The 21,267-nt window shown below is 44.5% G+C and overlaps 1 protein-coding gene across 2 annotated transcripts in view; it reads left to right on the forward strand.

Annotated features, from left to right (window-relative positions):
- Nucleotides 1-21,267, forward strand: part of KLHL20 (kelch like family member 20) — a 33,366-nt gene that overhangs the window by 1,707 nt on the left and 10,392 nt on the right. Inside the window, exons 2-6 of one of the 2 annotated variants that reach the window (XM_073643147.1) lie at nt 3,992-4,189; nt 7,790-8,363; nt 18,069-18,227; nt 19,183-19,277; nt 20,434-20,549. In XM_073643147.1, coding sequence (XP_073499248.1) covers nt 4,167-4,189; nt 7,790-8,363; nt 18,069-18,227; nt 19,183-19,277; nt 20,434-20,549 — 967 coding nt within the window. In that variant the 5' untranslated portion in view covers nt 3,992-4,166. Of the gene's footprint in view, nt 1-3,991; nt 4,190-6,649; nt 6,762-7,789; nt 8,364-18,068; nt 18,228-19,182; nt 19,278-20,433; nt 20,550-21,267 lie in introns of those variants that run through there. The other variant, XM_073643148.1, reaches the window with a different exon arrangement.

Here is a 21,267-nt window from a genome sequence, read left to right on the forward strand (position 1 = left end):
ATTCAAATTTGAGCAGCTCGTCATCATAAAACTTCCGATAACACGCTGCTGAAGTCACCTGATCCCTACAATCAATCATAGGCTGCAGCGGTCCAGCTGCTGGTGAATCACTGCTCCTGTCTCTGCACAGACCATGGAGCAGTGGGTGCCGGTAGGCGAGTGTGACTTAGTCTATTTTTTTTTAATGCTCTAAGCTAATTGTCAACTTTCAGTTTTGCCTATAAGGTTCACCTCCTGGATAACCCCTAAAGCTTGGCTCTGTGCACACTAAGCTCAGCATGGAAAAGCTCCCACTGCATACACTGCAGATACACCTCATGTATGCAGAGTCTTTTTGCTTACATCAGTGAGTTTTGCAGTCACATACTTGTTATTGGCCTACATTATAGACCCTTAAACAAATTATGTAAAACAGGTGCAACGTAGAGTATATAGGGCATAAAACAGATTTTTATTAATACATAATTAAAATCTAACCATCAAAATCGTACAGTATTACAATATGTATTGTTAATCATAATCCAAATCAGAGATAAGGTGCAAAAAAAGCCGTCACACCCCCCCCAAAAAACATGTGGGCCCTAATAGACATTTAGCACGACCAGCGGACCACTGGCATTTATAGTAACCACTAGTGTGTATAATTGCCACATCTTAAGAATCAAGAAAGGTCCCACTTACCGACTAATACCATAGGGGAACATGGAGGGGTGAAAGATAAATCGTCACCTGGCCAGGAAGGAGTCCTGACGCGCGTTTCGCCACTGAAGCTGCAGGCTTTCTCAAGAGGCAAATTATGTAGACGCTCTGGGACTGTGCGGATACCTGCTTGCTGACATCATGTTGGGACACGTGACCGCTGCAACCAGTTAATGTGGTCACACTTCTGTGTGCATGCTCCATTAGCTGGATCAGCTGCAGCTACTCTATTCATTTGGAAATGTCAGAAAGTTTCCAGCTGCAGCATCAGTCTCCTGTGTAGTTTCTGTGTATAATGTATTGTCGCTCCGGTCTGTTACATGCATGAAGTGACGCCTTGTGTGCAATGTGACATTTACTGTTGTTCTGTGTGACTTGAATTGTATAAGGTTGCATTACATGACTCATTCCTAGCAGGCGAGGATCTGCTACATGATGACATTCTGCTTTTTGTCATTGAGGTTACTGCCAGTGAAATTGCTTTTAAATGCCCATTTATACAGCAGCTTTTCTCATCTGTTTTTAAAGCTGATATTCCACAAAGGGCACATCAGACATCCATACAAATCAGTGCTAGATCTGACCGCAATGCACAGACTGGCCGCGGGTCTCCTGACCTGAGCGTAATCGCTTTATAGAAATACATGAAACTGTCATGCTCGTGTCGGGAGTCTCCAACCAGTCGTCATATCTAGCACTGATTGACAGGGATGTCTGACTGCGCCCAGACCCTAGAATTTATTGGAACAATTCACCCATCGCACAACCTGGATCGGCTGCCTGTTCTGTTACTCAGCTTGTGCCCTAATCTCATGTAATTCAATGGGCCTGATCAGATGATGAGCATATATCGTCTATACAAGTGTATAGGTGCAGAAAAATATGCAGTTTTCAAACTTTTCATATGGATCAACTGTGTAGCATCTGTGTTTTTTTTTTTATTATTATTTATTTATTTTTTTCATGCATCACCATTATTAACCTAGGAACACTGGTTCTCCCGGGGCTTGCGTAACATTGGCTGCAGGGCTCGCGTGACAGTCAGCAGCTACTTCACTGTCACCTACTTCAGACAAATCAGACATCCGGAGGAAATGAGAGCAGCCGCAGCTCTGATTACTCTGCTTGTCAGTTACAACCGAAGTGGAGAATAGTGAATCTGCCGCTGACAATGTCACTCGAGCCCTGGGAGGCAGGCGGCGGCATCTCTGGAACGGCATCCGCAGAAAAGGAAAGTATAGCTGCTATTACTCGTATAAGAGGGGGAATATAGTAATGCATACTACGTCTGGATTTGCAAGCAGAAAATCCGCTGTATATTACATTATCAGTAAAGTGAGTAAGATGTTATTTTATCTCATAAATCCACAACCTATCATTATTGCAGATTACACCCGTTGCAATGCATATGGAAAAATCTGCAGCAAAACTTACTGTAGATTCACTGAGGATCCGTGCAAAAACCTCTGCGGACAATCTGTGCATGTGACAGTATCCTTAGAGCCTATATGATCTGTATAAAGAGGGGAGGACACATGCAATAAATGTCATGTATTGGGGTCTGACGGTCCCCGGCAACAGAAATCAGTAGACATCCTCTGCGCAAAAGGGCGTGATTGTGGTTGAGCGATAGATGGACTGAACAGCTAACCTTGTATGTTTGGCTGGTATTGGGGTCTTTGCCCCTACATCATTCTGCTCTCAGATTAAATAGCAAAAATTTAGTGACAGTTTCCCTTTAAAGGCACTCTAAACTACCAATCCGCAGCACGTCCCCCCATTAATCTCTTCCGTTCCTTTTATCCTATTTAGCCTCATATTACAATTAGACTGTTGTAAGTGAACTAGCGGCAATGGCAGCCTCCCTGCCTGCCCCGGCTGCAGTGTTACCTATCATCCAAGACTCACTGTCCCCAGACAGATATTAAAGTATGTTTGCTCTGAAACGTTGGATGACTTCAAAGTAAAAAATACACGGTGGTAATCACAAAATCAGACCTTGATTCATGCTGCCCGTGCTTCTGCAAGGATGAATAGGATGACAGGTTCCCTTTAAGGTGTAATGGTGGCTCAGTGGTTAGCACTGCAACCTTGCAGCGCTGGGGTCCTGGGTTCAAATCCCACCAAGGACAACATCTGCAGGGAGTTTGTATGTTCTCCCCATGTTTGTGTGGGTTTCCTCCAGGTTCTCCGGTTTCCTTCCACACTCCAAAGACATCCTGATAGGGAATCTAGATTGTGAGCCCCAATGGGGACAGTGATAGTAATGACTGTAAAGCGCTGCAGAATTGATAATGCTGTATAAGTGCGCAAAATAAATAAAACTTTTTTATTTACTTAATTTATTTTTTTAAATAAAATCCGAAACGATATAATCTTAATAGAGAAATCCTCTTTTTTTTTCTTTTTTTTTTTTTCTCCTGGACTGATCTTTCACTCTCAAAATTGTCAATTTATGGAAAAAAAATCTGTCTTTAGTGATTAGACGTTCCCATTGCTGAATAGGAGGTGACAATTGGTGCTTATAAAGTTCTATGGAGAACTGTAACTGCCGTGTCAGAAGATCGTGGAGCAGAATGTCTGTGTCTGCCTCTAGCTGTTCTCCTCTCCATAGACCTTTATCGGCACCAACTGTCACCTCCTCTCTCAATAACAGGAAAATCTTTCTTCATTGAATACAAATTTTACCTCTCAATTGACCGTGAATGATCAGTCCAGGAGGAGAAAGACGCAGCCTTTCCTGATAAAATATATTACAAAGTTGCTTATTTTCATGTGTATTATAGATTTATGAAATAATAATTACATTGGCGGTTACTCTTTAATGTCCCTTTATTACCATTACTTCTGCCTGGATGTGAAGCCTCTTCATGCAGACAGCGTAGCCTCCTTGGCGGCTGATGATTATGGGTATAAATGTGCCCTGTACACGTCTTTCCCCATTGTATGTTCTCACTTTTTAATATGAATTTCCTTCAAAGCCATTATTTCCTGATTGTGAGCTGAGAATCACTTAGCGGAGGAATGTGGAGTGTAATTGAAAGCCGATGTGGAGAGGCCGCGCTGATGGAGGCTTCGTCTGGGTTCTGGGATGGAATCCAGACTTCTGACATTGCACAATTCCGCCGGATCTCCAGGACCTATGGATTTCTCATTAGATGTGTCGTGCGGGATCTTCTTAATGACGTCTGTCTAATTCTGTGTGTTGGAAAATGTGACCGGTGCTAGCTAGCAATATTCCTCATTTCCTGGATTGTTGAAGCGTTTTCTTACAATGTATTTTCTCTTGTAGATGCAGCAGGAATTACTAGATCTGCAAACCGAAGACGCTAGAAACTGGAAACGACGTAGTTCTGCGAGCGGGATCACCCTGGCGGGTACCACACGTCGGACTGGTGGAGACTCCAGGTGTCTGTTTTCCCCATTACTGTTTTTCCACTTTGTGTGAAGAATTCTCTTCACTGTGCATGGACAGAAAGCCAATGCGTAGGTGAGTACCGGAGGAGGAGGTGCGCCCCGTCCCGCTGCGACCCGTCGCGCTCCCTGCAGAGTTGGTATTATGTTCAGCGCACACACCGGATGTACTGTATGTTGTGTAGGTGCTTTGCCTTTCATCCCAGTGCTCAATCCTTTTATGCTGATAAATGCAAAAATAGAGCATGGCGCCACATACCACCCAGACATGTACCAAATGTGCGTACATGCATACATGTAAGTAGAAAATGGGGCACTTACCACTGCACGTTAAAATAAAAAAAAAACAACTTTATTTGCGGTTCCAAACCGAGATAGTGGAGACAATGTGGCTGTCAGCCGTTTCGCGTGTAAGTCACGCTTCCTCTGAGCCATCTGATGCCTCAGAGGAAGCATGACTTAAACGCGAAACGGCTGTCAGTCACATTGTCTCCACCATCTCTGTTTGGAACCGCAAATAAAGGTTATTTTAACGGACAGTGGCCCATTTTCTGTTGGACTTTTTCCTAATGGGCACCATTAAGGTTAATCAGCTGCTGAATCTAGTTAGTTTCATCATTTCTGTTTTAATGCACATAGTGTGAATGGAAGCAGAGGTGGATCACTGTTTTTCTACAACTAGTGTGATACGTATTTCCCATTAACTATTAAAAACTCTCTTTAGTCTGTGGTGTGAGATCTCGTATTTCTCTGTGGTTTACGAGCTGATGCGCTGGCACGGGAGCAGATTGACACGAAGTTTGGCGACAACTCCTGAGTTGAGTCAGCCTATTTGTATAATGTGTCTGGGGCTGCGGAGTCGGGAAGCTGAAGCTCTGACGCTATTTTTCCACTCTCCGACACCAGCTTCAGCTCTTTCATGAATGGCAATGACAGAATGTAAATTATATCTATAATCAAGGGAATCTGTTACCAGGTTTTTGCCACCAAATCTGATAGCAGCATAATGTAGAAACAGAGCCCCTTATTCCAGCACTATGTCACTTACTTGGCTGCTTGCTGTAATTTTGAAAAAATCACAGTTTTATCAGCAGGAGATTCAATAGAAGACTATTAAACCTGCTGCCAGGTAGTCATCCATATTCATGAGCTCTGCAAAACTCCCACCCCCACCACTAAGTGACAGCTTTCTGCCTATGCAGTGTACACAGTGGATAATCAGTGATGTGGGCAGGGTTATCCAGAGCTCAGCATTCAGAGAACTGATAGATCTGCAGCCGATAAAATGGTGATTTTTATCAAAACAGCAAGCAGCCCAATAAGTGACACTTTGTTGGAATCAGGGTCTTTGCCCCTATCACACTGCTCTTAGATGGGGAATTAAAAACCTGCAGACAGATTTCATTTCACGTTTCTGAACTTATCAAAATTTGTATATACACACAGGCCATTATTTTAGTGCAAAATGGTAAAATATATGTACGTTGGCCATGAGGTTGTGTAAGCAGGAGCAGAAGGTTGCACTAAATGTATTATAATACTTTGTTCTACATTTCCACAAATTTCTCCCTTTTGGCCATCACATAAATCAATGCAGATTATGACTGATGAGAAATCTCCACCATTAAAGTGCGTTAAAAAATAATTATTAAAGAGGTCCTGTCATTTCTTAAATAAGTTGCCTAAATACCTTGTAAAATCCCCAAGCTCCCCTGATTCTACAGCTCTTTTCTGTTTTGCGCCCGGTCGCTCTATTGCAGAGAAATTCAGTTTTATTCATTTTTGCAGAGCATTATGTGGAACCTCTGCTGTTAGTGCAACAGGGCGTGTCTCTCCTGGGGGGCGTGCACTTTCACCCCTCTCTTTCAGATGCTGCCAATCACAGCTCAGCAGCTGATCTAGAACTCCAGCAGTTTCAGCTGCTGCTGAGCTGTGATTGGTAGCATCTTAAAGGGAGGAGTGAAAGCGCACGCCCCGCCAGAGAAGACTCTGAAGAAGCACTGTAAGCAGAGATTTCACATACTGCGCTCCAGAAGAAACAAATGTGAATATCTCTGCAATGGAGCGACGCAGCTCAAAATTAAAAATAGCTGCAGAATCAGAAAAGCTCAGTAATTTTTTTATAATGTATTTAGCTCTTTTTTTTTTTTGTGCATGTTTTTTTATTTTTTTTTTATGAGTTTATCACTGTAATAAGAATCTTTTTTTTCATTTAGTATCTTCTATTTTCTCTTTTTTTTTCTTATAATTTAGGTTTGTTTTCTATTCTGAGGTTATTTTGTGCACTTGTAGAAATACACTATATATTTATCGATTTGTCAGTGACTCTGGATATAAAGTATTTATTGCATTTCCAATAGTTCTTTTATTTCACAAATGGATCGCAGCCCGTCCAGTGGATCTGCCCTGCCCTATCCGTTCTATATATAAATGCATTTAATGCTTTCTCCGATGCCAAGAGCTGAGACATGTTGCTAAGCCTTATGCCCGCTGGTCTGGGCTCTGGTTTCACCCTGCAGCTGTTGGATTAATGATACGAGGGCTGGAGAAGGCAGCCGTTGTCCACTTCCCTCACCATCTTGTGGACCCCAGCAGCAGCTCCTCGTCAGCGGGGGGAAAAACTCCCAGATGCCAGATCTCATAGCCTGGTAAAGGGGCTTACAGAGTAGGGATGGGTTTGGTGTTATTGGTAACCTGCATAAAGAAGTATATGGGGTGCAGCTGCTGCATGTGCGCTGCCGGCACAGTAAATTGCCATTTATGTATAGAGCTTATAATGCTGCACGGTCATTAGATATTGGATTCATTAATTGCACTCAGATATTTCATAGTTGTTGCATTTTAATGGGGTTTCAGCAGATAATAAACCTACATTTCTAATGTAGTGCACACATGATTTCTGAAGCCCACCGTTCAGTGGTGGGGGGCGCAGTATGTATGTGTGTACATGCATGTGTAATATATACAATTTCTATTAAATCCGCAGAGGAATTGGGTGACAACTTTGCACGTAGATTAAAGTTTTTAAAAAATGTTTATTAATTGACTTAATTTTTTTTTTCTCCCCGTGGGAGAAAATAAAATACATGCAATGGGAATAAACCTTGTATTGCCGTTGCCCAACAGTATATCTCTCTTCTTGTCGCAAGTAGATGTTGTGACACTATTTAAGGGATTGACTATCTTTTAAAACATTTTGTTTTTACTTAAATGCACATATTTTGGGTGAAATATCATTTTTGCAATTGGGCTTCATTAAAAATGTTGCACCGTTTGCCTCCTACAGCCTTGGTAGTGCATTGGGCTGCCAAATGAGTTAACTAAGAATCAGTCAGTCAGTCCACTATGACAATCTAAATGGGGAGTTTCTAACTCTTTTATCTGTCTTTCTGAGCTCCTCTCAGCTGATTTATCACGACTGGCCACATAAAAGTTGAATGTGCAGAGATATGAAAGCCTGGAAAAGCCAAACTGTGAAATTTTTAATAAAACCCAATAGCAAAAAATGATTTTGACCCCCAAATACATGCATTTAATTAAAAATAAAGCAACCCCTTTAACGTGATACAATACTAGATCTATATAACTGCATGTAGGAGAAATAAAGGGCACAGTGTGCAAAAACTGCAATATAACATCCTAAATGACTTAAGTTGATGTATATTTTTGTCTGCAGGTGTCTCAGTACTCGCCCAGGTGAGACTGGAATGGACGTGACGAGCCGTTGCACCTTGGGAGACCCCAACAAGTTACCTGAGGGGGTCCCACAACCGGCCCGCATGCCTTATGTCTCTGATAAACATCCGCGGCAGACATTGGAGGTCATCAACCTCTTGCGGAAGCACCGAGAGCTCTGCGATGTCGTCCTTGTGGTCGGTGCCAAAAAGATCTATGCCCATCGGGTCATCCTCTCTGCTTGCAGCCCTTATTTCCGGGCGATGTTTACCGGGGAGTTGGCCGAAAGTCGCCAGACGGAGGTTGTGATCCGGGACATTGATGAGCGAGCCATGGAGCTGCTTATTGACTTCTCCTACACGTCGCAGATCACAGTAGAGGAAGGCAACGTGCAGACCCTGCTACCGGCCGCCTGTCTCCTCCAGCTAGCCGAAATCCAGGAGGCCTGCTGTGAATTCCTGAAGCGGCAGCTCGACCCATCCAACTGCTTAGGTATCCGAGCCTTCGCTGATACTCACTCATGCAGGGAGTTACTGAGAATCGCTGACAAATTTACCCAGCATAACTTCCAGGAGGTAAGCAATGGAAAATGTGGATGACAGTAAGCCAATCCTGGTGGTGGGATAATGTTTCCGGCCAGTTGTGTATTTAATGTCCCTGATATATGACGAAAGTGACATGACGATGACAGCGAGAGAGCTGCACCTTTCACACACATATAACACATCCACAGGATCTCCTATAGACACCAAACTCTTCTCAGCCCTCTACTTATGTGCACACCTGACTGCAGGTATTGCCATCCTATGCCAGGATCATGGGCAAGGTACATGTAGTTCTTCAAAACTTATCTGCGGACTTCTGTCACACGGATATTCATGTGGTTCACAAACATTGTCCGATAAGTACACTTAAAGAGGTTGTTCACTACTTTTTCATTGATGACCTATCCTTAGGATAGGTCATCAATGTCTGATCGGTCGGGGTCAGGCACCCCCGCCGATCAGCTGTTACCTGTCAGCAGTGGCCGCTTGCTGGAAGAACTCACTTGTGGTGCTGGCCGTCTTCTGATAGTGGCTGCTGCAGGGTACTACATATCCACCTCCTATTGATTTGAATAGATGTGTAGTACCCTGCCAAATATATATAACTCCTGGGGATTTCATTGCAGATTCGTCCATGGAAGAAATTTTTCGGTGGCTGTCCCATTGAGCTGAATAGGCTTTGCAGAAATCCACACACCTCATGCAGAATCCCTACCCCTAATTTACACTTGTTGAACTGTTAATTCTCTTTATAAAAGCCACTACTCTAATTCGGAGTTGTCCTACTTCATTTTTCATCCACTTCAACCCTGTTTTTTATGGATGTTAGAGAGGAGCTGATATGGACTTCTTTTTTTTTGCAAAAGCAGGAAGCGGATGACAGCCCCATATCTTACCAGTAGTAGCATTCAATTAAAGGGAACACAACAGCAGGTTTTTGCTGAGTAATCGAGAACCGCATGATGTAGGGGCAGAGACCCTGATTCTAGCAATATGTCACTTAACTGGTCTGTGTTTTGCTGTTTCATTAAAATTGGTGTTTTATCAGCAGGAGATTATCATTACAGGACTAGATGTCTTGTGCCTCCTAGTCAACTCCTCTATGTAACCCTGTCCCCACCACTGATTGGCTGCTTTCTGGGCAGGGTTACACTAAGTTCAGCATTCTGAGCACTGCTAGATCTGCAGCAAAAAAACTGTGATTTGTATCAAAATGATAGCAAGCAGCCCAGTAAGTGTCGTAACTGGAATAAGGGTCTCTGCTGTTACACCATGCGGCTCTCAGATTACATAGCAAAAACCTGCGGACAGATTTCCTTTAATGGTTCCCCCTGACAATAGAAGTCATCAGTGTTATCCACTGGACAGCTCCTTTTAACAAAGTTTGGAAACTATTCATAAAATATATTTATACGTGGGACAGTGCATCCTACAACTACTCCTTAGATCTCAATTATTTGTTTTCCTTCGCTATTGACTGTAGTACACTGTTCAAAAAAAATAAAGGGAACACTTAAACAGTATATAACTCCAAGTAAATCAAACTTCTGTGAAATCAAACTGTCCACTTAGGAAGCAACACTGATTGACAATCAATTTCACATGCTGTTGTGCAAATGGAATAGACAATAGATGGAAATTATTGGCAATTAACAAGACACCCTCAATAAAGGAGTGGTTCTGCATGTGGGGACCACAGACCACATCTCAGTATCAATGCTTTCTGGCTGATGTTTTGGTCACTTTTGAATGTTGGTTGTGCTTTCACACTCGTGGTAGCATGAGACGGACTCTACAAGCCACAGAAGTTGCTCAGGTAGTGCAGCTCATCCAGGATGGCACATCAATGCGAGCTGTGGCAAGAAAGTTTGCTGTGTCTGTCAGCGTAGTGTCCAGAGGCTGGAGGCGCTACCAGGAGACAGGCCAGTACACCAGGAGATGTGGAGGGGGCCATAGGAGCGCAACAACCCAGCAGCAGGACCGCTACCTCCGCCTTTGTGCAAGGAGGAACAGGAGGAGCACTGCCAGAGCCCTGCAAAATGACCTCCAGCAGGCCACAAATGTGCATGTGTCTGCACAAACGGTAAGAAACCGACTCCATGAGGGTGTTATGAGGGCCCGACGTCCACAGATGGGGGTTTTGCTCACAGCCCAACACCGTGCACGACGCTTGGCATTTGCCACAGAACACCTGGATTGGCAAAGTCACCACTGGCGCCCTGTGCTCTTCACAGATGAAAGCAGGTTCACACTGAGCACATGTGACAGACGTGACAGAGTCTGGAGATGCCGTGGAGAGCGATCTGCTGCCTCCAACATCCTTCTGCATGACCGGTTTGGCAGTGGGTCAGTAATGGTGTGGGGTGGCATTTCTTTGGAGTGCCGCACAGCCCTCCATATGCTCGCCAGAGGTAGCCTGACTGCCATTAGGTACCGAGATGAGATCCTCAGACCCCTTGTGAGAACATATGCTGGTGCGGTTGGCCCTGGGTTCCTCCTAATGCAGGACAATGCCAGACCTCATGTGGCTGGAGTGTGTCAGTAGTTCCTGCAAGATGAAGGCATTGAAGCTATGGACTGGCCCGCCCGTTCCCCAGACCTGAATCCGATTGAGCACATCTGGGACATCATGTCTCACTCCATCAACCAACGTCACGTTGCACCACAGACTGTCCAGGAGTTGGCGGATGCTTTAGTTTAGGTCTGGGAGGAGATCCCACAGGAGACCATCCGCAACCTCATCAGGAGCATGCCCAGGCATTGTAGGGAGGTCATACAGGCACGTGGAGGCCACACACAATACTGAGCCTCATTTTGACTTGTTTTAAGGACATTACATCAAAGTTGGATCAGCCTGTAGTGTGTTTTTTCACTTTAATTTTGGGGGTGACTCCAAATCCAGGCCTCCATTGGTTAATAAATTTGATTTCCATTGATGATTTTTGTGTGATTTTGTTGTCAGCACATTCAACTTTGTACAGAACAAAGTATTCAATGAGAATATTTCATTCATTCAGATCTAGGATGTGTTATTTGAGTGTTCCCTTTATTTTTTTGAGCAGTGTATTACAGAGCCCCCCATAGCTGCCCATAGTGATCATGTGGAGCACAGACTATAACAATGTATTTATAATACGTTTCCTAAGCGTCGTACACCTTTTTTTTTTTTTTTTTTTTTTTTTAATACGGGCTCCCTCTTGAGACTATTTGCTCTCATGTTGGCGTCTGTGGTCTCATACGTTATAGGTGCAGAGCAATCCAATGGCTGCCTTTGTTGCCTATAAGAAGTGACCACCATACACCTGACGCCAAGTCCGTCTGCCCTGAATGAAGAATATTTCAGTGTTGTTGTGTACATAACACTCGTTTTATAGCTGTCAGTCCAACTTATGTTCAGTCGACGCTGTTCCTACTGACTCCGATACTGAGCATGCATGGATTTTCTTTAGAGCCGAGTATCGGGCATATTCACCTTCAGCATGCCTGACCCGATAACTGCCGGGCACATACGAGTGAAGGGGAGATGATTAGCCAGCGTGCTCCCGCCCCCCCGACTGGGGGTGATTAGCCAGCGTGCTCCCCCTCCCCCCCCGACTGGGGGTGATTAGCCAGCGTGCTTCCCCCGACTAGGGGTGATTAGCCAGCGTGCTCCCCCTCCCCCCCGACTGGGGGTGATTAGCCAGCGTGCTTCCCCCGACTAGGGGTGATTAGCCAGCGTGCTCCCCCCCCCCCCCCCCCGACTGGGGGTGATTAGCCAGCGTGCTTCCCCCGACTAGGGGTGATTAGCCAGCGTGCTCCCCCTCCCCCCCGACTGGGGGTGATTAGCCAGCGTGCTCCCCCTCCCCCCCCCCCCCCCCCGACTGGGGGTGATTAGCCAGCGTGCTCCCCCTCCCCCCCCCCCGACTGGGGGTGATTAGCCAGCGTGCTCCCCCCCCCCCCCCCGACTGGGGGTGATTAGCCAGCGTGCTTCCCCCGACTAGGGGTGATTAGCCAGCGTGCTCCCCCTCCCCCCCGACTGGGGGTGATTAGCCAGCGTGTTCCCCCTCCCCCCCGACTGGGGGTGATTAGCCAGCGTGTTCCCTGGGTATTCTGTGTCTCCTAATTGGCTTGCGGTTGCCAGGGTCCCGGTGGGTTTTCTGTCCGTCTCAGTGATGGACCCCACATGTCTGTGATCCTCAATATGATTCGGTTTCAGAACTCGGGCAGGACGGGCCGCTGTGTGTTTTGCTTTCCTCTCTAGCAAATCTATTTAGAGATCAAACCAGGATTGTGATCGGCATGTCACAATTCACAGGCCATTTCTGGATGGGCTGCAGCCTGAGAAGGTGCAAGCAGTTATGGGGACCCTATGGCTCCTGGTAAATATATTTGGGTGTTGTAGAGGGGGAGGTTTTTAATAAAGTGATTAATTAGCAGGAAGCTGATTCTTTTTAGGTCAATGGAAAGTATTTTAATCGTACAGTGTCTGCATTGCCGTACTATTCGCATTGCTGATTTATATTTTAGGCAAACAATTTATTTTTTTAAGTGTCCAATATACTACCTTGTTTCTGCCAATGTTTTGCATCTAATAATGCATGCACACTTGTATTAGAGGGTCCGGGGGTCTCCTGTCTGTGTGTCTCCATGCATTGCACATATTGCTGATTGCACTAAATATCCCGTGTTATTTTCGGTCATCTCTTGTCTTTGCATTGTTTGTCTCAGCACAGTGAGGATGTACAAATTCTGTAGTTTTTGCACTTTTTAAAAGGGGTTTTTCATTTTCAGAACACCCCAGTTTTTTTTATATAAAGACATGCACTTTACTCCCCTTCCGAGTTCTAGGTCTCCGCTGGTGGTCCCAGTGTTATTATCTGTAGCACTTGCATCACGTCGACAGTGCTGCAGCCAATCACTGAGCTCAGCGGCTCTGTCTTAGTACATGAAACAAACCACTCAAAGCCACCAAGCTCAGTGATTGGCTGCAGCATTGTCAGCGTGATGCCAGAAATTCTGTGCTAGACCTGGGGAGGGTGAGTAAAATGCAGTTTGCTTTGTTTTTTGTTTTTAAAAAAGTGCACTTGTGGAGGAGTTTTCTGGAAACCAAATAACCCCTTTAATGAAGGTGGCCTGTGGTTACATATCACATCCACTTTATAGATCATAAAAATGTATAGTATTCGGAGAAAAATGATGAGCGATATGACCTTTTCTTACATAGTATGGCGCCACCTGGTGTTCAAGGTGTATAGCAATGTGCGCATCCATGTGAGCGGAGTGCTGCTGGTCTCACATGCTCAGTCATTGCAAGGGCATTGATTAGAGAGGAGAGCAGGACTACTGTTCCTGCCTTGGCTCCGCCCACTGGACACTTGATGCATAATTTACATATGTTGATTCTCTGTGGACACATCCTTTAGATTACATGTGCAGGGGCATGTGGGATATTAATATCAGGCCATGCAATTTATTTTTTGGCATTGGCCTCTTCGGGGTGAGAGATCAGTTCGGCCAGGAAGACATCGGTCATTATTGGTTTCTGTAAGATAAGTTTGCAAAAATGTTATTACTTAGGAAAGTAAGTTAGTTTATTCCCCATCTTAAGCCGTGACCTCCCCGAGCTGTTGTAGAAACCCCATAAAGTGATATCCCGGTATGCGCCTGCACCGTATATTCAGGGCGAGATGACAGGGGTCACGGCCAGCTACGTGTTGAGTTGCGGAGACAGCTGATGCTCTCACCCATCTGTCCTTCCTAAACATGTTTACACAGAGCTGTATATGGCGGCCACCTGGGCATGTGCCGCCTGGGCTCGCCTCTGCAAGGACAGCTCTGCGTGCTACAACTTTCCGGAAAGTTTCTGAAAATTCTTCATTATCTTTTCCATGTTATAAGATGGGCTAGTTAGAAGCGTAGAAATAATAAAATGCTCCTGTACATATCCTATGGAGGATATTCAGTTGTTATAGTACAGGCATAGTAATGTATACAGGCCAATTCCTCATCACCTCGAGTGCCCCTGGACTATGTCAGCAATAATGCCCTACCGCCAGCCACAGAACCTGGACGTTAGACTGGGGCGACGCAGGTGGTGCTGCCGACAATTACGGTTTGTCACTGCATAGTGCAAGAAAATTGCAAAAATCCAACTTTTTGCAACTTGCTGGTCTCAATGCAACCCCATTTACTTCCATTGGGCTACAGCATACAGCAATATTTGGCCACGCAATTTGTGTCATGGCTGAAGTTGCCATGTAGCCCCAGTCTAAACCTGCCCGGCTACACATGCTGGGAGATGTGGCCCATGCAGCTGGAGTCTGTAGTGGCCGCAAGTGATGCTGGTAAAGAAATGGACGCACGGCAGTGCAGAGATGGGTGGGAGGACTTAAAATATTACTTACTATACAACCACCGCTTGTGGACTCACCATAAGGACAATGCAGGGTGAAGGGTTACATTTAATTAATTGGAAGCCTGTTAGCAGACAGCAGACCCTGAAAGGGAGTCCATAAGCAGCATAAAACATGAGTCTGGGCAAATTCAGGCAATAAAAAAATCCCAATTTATCATTTTAATATTAGACCACCTCCCCATAACTAAAGGTGGTGTTTCCAATTAAAACATTTAAAGGGGTTGTCCACTACTGGACAAACCCTTAAAGAGAACCCGTCGATAGGTTTTTGCCACCTAATCGGAGAGCAGCATAATGAAAGGGCAGAGACCCTGATTCCAGAGATGTTACACTTACTGGGCTCCTTGCAGGAGATTATCTCTAGAGGACTAGTAAACCTGCTGCCAGGAAGTCTTCAATATTTATTAGCTCTGTATAACCCTGCCCCCACCACTGATTGGCTGCTTTCTGCCTATGCACAGTCTACACATAAAGCTGCCAATCAGTGGTGTGGGTGGGGATATACAGAGCTCGGCATTCAGAGAGCTGCTAAATCTGCAGTAGTGAGAACTATGATTTTATAAAAAATTCCAGCAAGTGACACATCACTGGAATCGGGGTCTCTGACCCAACACAATGCTGCTCTCAGATTTGGGTTTGCTAAAACCTGGTGACAGATTCCCTTTTAAAAGGCTCAGGGAGGTGACAAAAATTTGATTCTTTCCTCCTGAATGAAAATGTGAACAAAATGCAGCTGAATCATCGGGATGTGGTGCTGGTCCTGGAGATGAGTGTCAATTTATTTCTGTATTTTTTTTCACCTCCCTCAGCTTATTAAAAACTGGACAGCTCCTAGTAAGAGTTATCATTCATGCAATTGTTAATGTATTTTATTTTTAGAGTTGCTGCAAGTTGAGCTTGAATTAAAAAGGTGTAAAGAACATAAAGTAGAGGTCATAGATGTGAGAAGATCATTGCATTGCCAGCACAAGGCCATTGATGTGAATGGTGTGGTCCTTAGAATACTCATGCCGGAAGGTCCGGTATTTACATAGGACTTCACCATTTTGCCCGGATTTCCTCTGTAATGAAGGCAGTGACTACTGATCAGCCTGCATAGCCCTTCTGTTTGCAGAGTGTTGAGTGTCTGACGGCTGAGAAGTTGCTGACTGCTTGTACTTTAATGCTTTGTGCTCTGCAGGAGTCCTGCCGAGAAATGGAGCAGCTGATCTGAGAGAAGGTCCTGGCAAGGAGGCAGCCTTATTTTAGTGCCTTTGGACGCCTTCCACCTAGTCCGAGCAGCTGCTGGGGGGGGGGGGGGAAGGTGATGAGCAGAGACTCCTCTGCTCACTTCACTCAAAAGTGTCAATTCAATCGACTTTTATTCCATTTTTTTTCTGATAATTTAGTTTAATGAACTTAATAAAAACTGAAAACCCTTTACTCACACGTGCACTTGCAGTTACTTATTTAATGGGATTTGTGGTTTTGGGTGGCACTATATTGTCAGCAGTAGTGCCCATCATCACAGCTCAGACCATCATCTACATTACATCCCCAACTAAGCGACTATGGTGCAGATCTTATAGTATTATATGCAGACAATCTGCAGGAGTAGCAAAGCTGCAGATAAAATGCACGGCATAGTCTGACCAGTCACCTGGGAAGGTCGGTTTCTCCCTGATCATGTACATCCTCAGATCTCTCCAGATTTCTTTTCAGGAAGAGACCTATAAATTGGGCATCGAAAAGTAATTCATAAATTCCCTTTATTTATAAACAGAAGGATCTATTCTTTTATTGTTATTTTTTTGCTTTCCTAAAAGTATAGTAGATGTAAAACTATAATTAAAGCGCACCGGTCAGCAGGATTGTGCTCAGTAACCTACATACACTGTCAGGTGGGCGACATTACACTGATTAAAATGATACCTTGGTTGATGAAATCCGTCCTGTGGTGGTTCGTGTATAATCTTTACTTTCAGTTTGTAGATAATGATATACTCGTGCTCCGGGGCGGCCTCTGGGGGGCGCTCCTTCTTGTCCTCTGCTTACATATTAATCTCTATGCTCTTATGACAGCTCGTTGTGCCTTCACTGACATTCCTCCTATTTTAAATAATGCATCTAGTAGTGCTGGGCTAGGTAAAATAGGCAGGTAAGTGAAGGCACAATGAGCTGTGATAAGAGCATACAGATGAATATGTAAGCAGAGCACCAGATAGAGCGCCCCCACTGGCCGCCCGAAGCACGGGCATATCATTATCTCCAAACTGGCAGTAAAGATTACACAAGAACCACTGGATGGATTTCATCAACCAAGGTATCATTCTAATCAGTGTAATGTCGCCCACCTGACAATGTATGTAGTTTACTGAGCACAATCCTGCTGACAGGTGCGCTTTAAAGGGGTTCTCTCTTGTGAAATGGGTAAAATTGCAAAGTGCTAGTGTATAAAAGCAACTTTGCAATTTAACTCTTATCAAAAATAGAGAGTTGTTTTTTAATAGTCTTAAGATAAGCTACAATAAAAAAAAAAGTCTGATGCTTATTACAGGTTCCAAAAATGTTGGTATGTCAAAGAAAATTAGATAGGTTACAGCTAGGCTACGAGCTCCTGACATTTGTCACAGTAATTACATAGGAATGCTGGAATACATCACCCAGATGGAGCACCCATCCTGACCATGGGAGATTCATCACACCTCTCTCCCAACACGTTCCATCATGAAATTTAGAATGACTCTCCTTTGTCTTGTCCTGTTTTAATTTCAGGTTTCCTTTCTCCAAGTCCCCTTCAAGTCTCCTGTACAGTACACATTCAGTGTGCCGAGGCAGAATAAATCTTGTACCTCGTCCCGAATTTAGTGGATTTCATCAAGTTTTTTCCCCCACTTTTTAGAGAAGTTAATTGCATCCGAACAATAGCTTCACTTGTATTATGACAGCTGCCGTATCCGGAGCCATTGATAGAAGAGACAGCGACCGCTGCCACTAAGATTATATGCACCATTTTGGGCCCTGTGGCACTGCCGCTTAGGGATTTTTAACTCTGTAGTCTACAGCTTGTTTCTTAGACAAGGAGATCTTGTTTGCAAGTTCTTTGCTGTAGACCTTGCAGGTGCTGCTCCTAAGCTGTTCTGATAGCTGGTGCGCTTCCGTGCCGCTGCGCTCCTCTGATGCCGTACAGACAGAGCTGCCTCTGCTTGCAGCATGAAAGAGTGCACTGTTCAGGCCGGCAGTGCCACCATGCCACTGGTCTGGCCTGTACCTGGTATCTATGAGGGTTACTTATTGTTAAATTCCATGTACTGCGCACTAAACACTCCGCTCACAGGCTGTACATGGATTTTCTCTTACAGGTTATGGAAAGTGAGGAGTTTATGCTTCTCCCCGCCAACCAACTGATCGACATCATTTCCAGTGATGAGCTCAATGTGCGCAGTGAAGAGCAGGTGTTCAATGCAGTAATGGCCTGGGTAAAGTACAGCATCCAGGAGCGCCGGCCGCAGCTACCACAGGTACTGTAAGAAGTTTCCTTAGACTTCCGCCATAGTACAGCATGGTGTGGACGTGCTGAGGGTTTGTTTTTTTATTTGCATGCAATAATATGTCAGAACAGTTCCAGCATTGAAAAGAGTTGGCAGTGCCCCCGATACTAAAGACCTATAAAGCCTGACTCCCCCATACATGTGTGCTGGATATCGAACGGGTTGAGGAATAGAGTACATCAGGTACTCTGCTAGTTTTAGTAAAGGTTCAGATGAAGGTCGGAGCTGAATATGAAGAGTTAAGATGTCTTCCTAGTGTCTTACAAGCTTTGAGGATCCAATTATTTTCAGATATTAGGATAGCCTGTTTCCAGGTTTGATCCTTTCAATTAAGACCCAATAAATTTGATTGAGCCCCCAAAATTATAGGGGTTGTCAGTTCTTAGAAGCAAAGTTTGCAGTCACTCTATGTAAGTGCAAACTGATGAATCGTGAGAGTGTACAATGAGCGCACTGTCACTATTCCCCAGTGGCAGTGGCCCGGTCCCCGGTGGTTGCTCACGTGCCCGTGAGCAGCCAACTGCATGGCCATATGTATGCAATGTGCACGTTTGCATTCATGTGCCGACTAGTCTCATCCAGCTTCTCCTAATCAAAGTGAATTTGAGAGCAGCTGGATGAGACTAGTTGGTACCTGACCAGAAATGTGCAAATCGCATATGTACGGTCACGTGACCGCTGTCCCGCACACGGTATAAAGGAGAATCGTGACAGTGTGCACATCTCCAAAAGCTCTTCTGTAGAAGGTTCGTGAGTCAGGACCTGCCCATTGCTGCCTGGGTCTATATGGCTGCTAAAAAGAACAAGCAGTGTTTTAGTTGCATTAAATTAATAGAAAATTATTGCAAAAAAGACACTGCCTGTACGCATTTGTGGTCCCATTTAGATTCTCTGGTTCCAAGGTGTTTTTTTTTCTTTTCTGTAGGTTTTACAGCACGTCCGATTGCCATTGTTAAGCCCAAAATTCTTGGTAGGGACAGTGGGGTCTGATCCACTGATTAAAAGTGATGAAGAATGCAGGTACGTTACCTCCGTGTGCAGAAATGTTCTGAACGTTGTATCCTCTAGTTGTCTATTGTACTTAGCACCGCAGGACCCCGTCCTGATGAGTCCCTGCCATATAGAACAAAAAATAGCTTATTTTTTTATTTTATTTTTCATTTTAAAATCTGCACCAAATAGTCATTGATTTTGTAAATAATTTGCTTTTATGCGTTTGTTTTTGCTTACTAAAAGAAAAATGTATTCTTTTGGTAGTTCCCGATTACCAGGCTGCATAATGGAGCAGTTGCACATCCGTGTGTGTCTGTGTGGATGGCGCGTGCGCAGTGGGAGCCGGCGTCCTTTATGCAAGACCTCAATAAAATGGCGCCGGAGGCGGCTCATGAGCAGATCGAGATTTCAGCTCTGAACTGCGCAGGGTACCAGAGCTCCTATCTTGGGATTTCTGGGGGTCTTGGTGGTCGTACGCCCAATGATCAGAAAGTTATCCCCTATCCTATAAATAGGGGATTACTTGTGTTTTGGGGGAAAACCCTTTAAGGAAACAATCTGTACATGGAGTCTACACGGTGTTCCAAATTATTATGCAAATAATATTTTCTCAGATTTTCCCAAATGACCTATATGAATTGCAGTCATTGTAATTTTCCAGTCAAATAACTATTAGAGTACAATTGAAAGGTTTTTGTACAAACTGCCTATGATAACAGTATATTTTTAAAAAAATAAAAAACTCAAACCACTCAAAATGCATGTTCCAAATTATTGTGCACAGCAGAGTTTTCAACCTTTTCATTTTAATAAAGAACAAAAAAGTGGTACAAAAACCTTTCAAATTTGGAACACAGTGTAGTTGGCAATTGTACGTGGAGGGAAAATGTCTGCATAAAAACAGAGAAGTTTCTCACTGGCGCCATTCTTGGAGGTATGTACCTTACAGGTCTGACGTTGCAACCCGACTAGGAATATTCGCCTTGACCCTCACTGGTGTAAAGCTGGGTTTGGCTCACTGGATCAACCAGAATAATGCTATAAACCCCAATCTCTAAGTGTAAAAAATGAATCTAAAAATCAAGATAGAAAGTGACCCGTCACTGAAATATGAAAAAACAGGTCAGTGGAGAAATGGAGCCATCATTTCACATGGACATTTATCAACATTTTTTTTTAATAGGGACTTGGTGGATGAAGCCAAGAACTATCTTCTCCTTCCTCAAGAGCGTCCATTAATGCAGGGTCCCAGAACGAGACCGCGGAAACCCATACGTTGTGGAGAGGTGCTGTTTGCAGGTACATTTGGCAGTTCTTCCGTAAAGTGGGTTGGAAATTAAAGGAAGATTCAAAAGGAAACCATAACAGTCGTTGTAATTATTATTTCATAAATCAGTAATGCACATGAAAATAAGCAACTTTGTAATATATCTTATCAGAGAAATCTGCTTCTATCTCTGCCAGGACTTCACGGATACCCCTGAACATGTTTAACCCCTTTAAAGCCTGGTGCGTATTAGTACGCCCCAGGCCATGACCCCCGGTTCAGTGAGGGCTCCGGCGCTGAGCCCGCACTAAACCGGGCACATATCAGCTGATTCTTACAGCTGACATGTGCCCGCAACAGCCGCGGGTGAAATCGCGATCCACCCGCGGCTGTTAACCAGTTAAACGCCGCTGTCAATCTCTGACAGCGGCATTTAACAGCGCCGCGCCGGAAGCGTGGCCTTAACCCCGCCCATCAGTGACCCCATCACGTGATCGCGGGTCACTGATGGGTGGGCATGGCAACCTGGGGTCTGCAGCAGACCCCTGTGGTTGTCATGTCTTGCTAGCTATGAGCGCCACCTAGTGGCTGGCGCTCAAAGCACAGGAGCATTTCTCTGCATACAGGCGATATGCTCATCGCTTGTATGCAGTAGAAACGATCAGGAAACTGCAGCTTCTAGTCTCCTATGGAGACTATTGAAGTATGCAGAAAGTGTAAAAAAAAAAAAAGTTTATTTTGCCCCATTCA

Source organism: Phyllobates terribilis, unplaced genomic scaffold (genome assembly GCF_046119375.1).
Source record: "Phyllobates terribilis strain yellow unplaced genomic scaffold, ASM4611937v1 Scaffold_8__6_contigs__length_399053987, whole genome shotgun sequence".
Lineage (NCBI taxonomy): Eukaryota > Metazoa > Chordata > Amphibia > Anura > Dendrobatidae > Phyllobates > Phyllobates terribilis.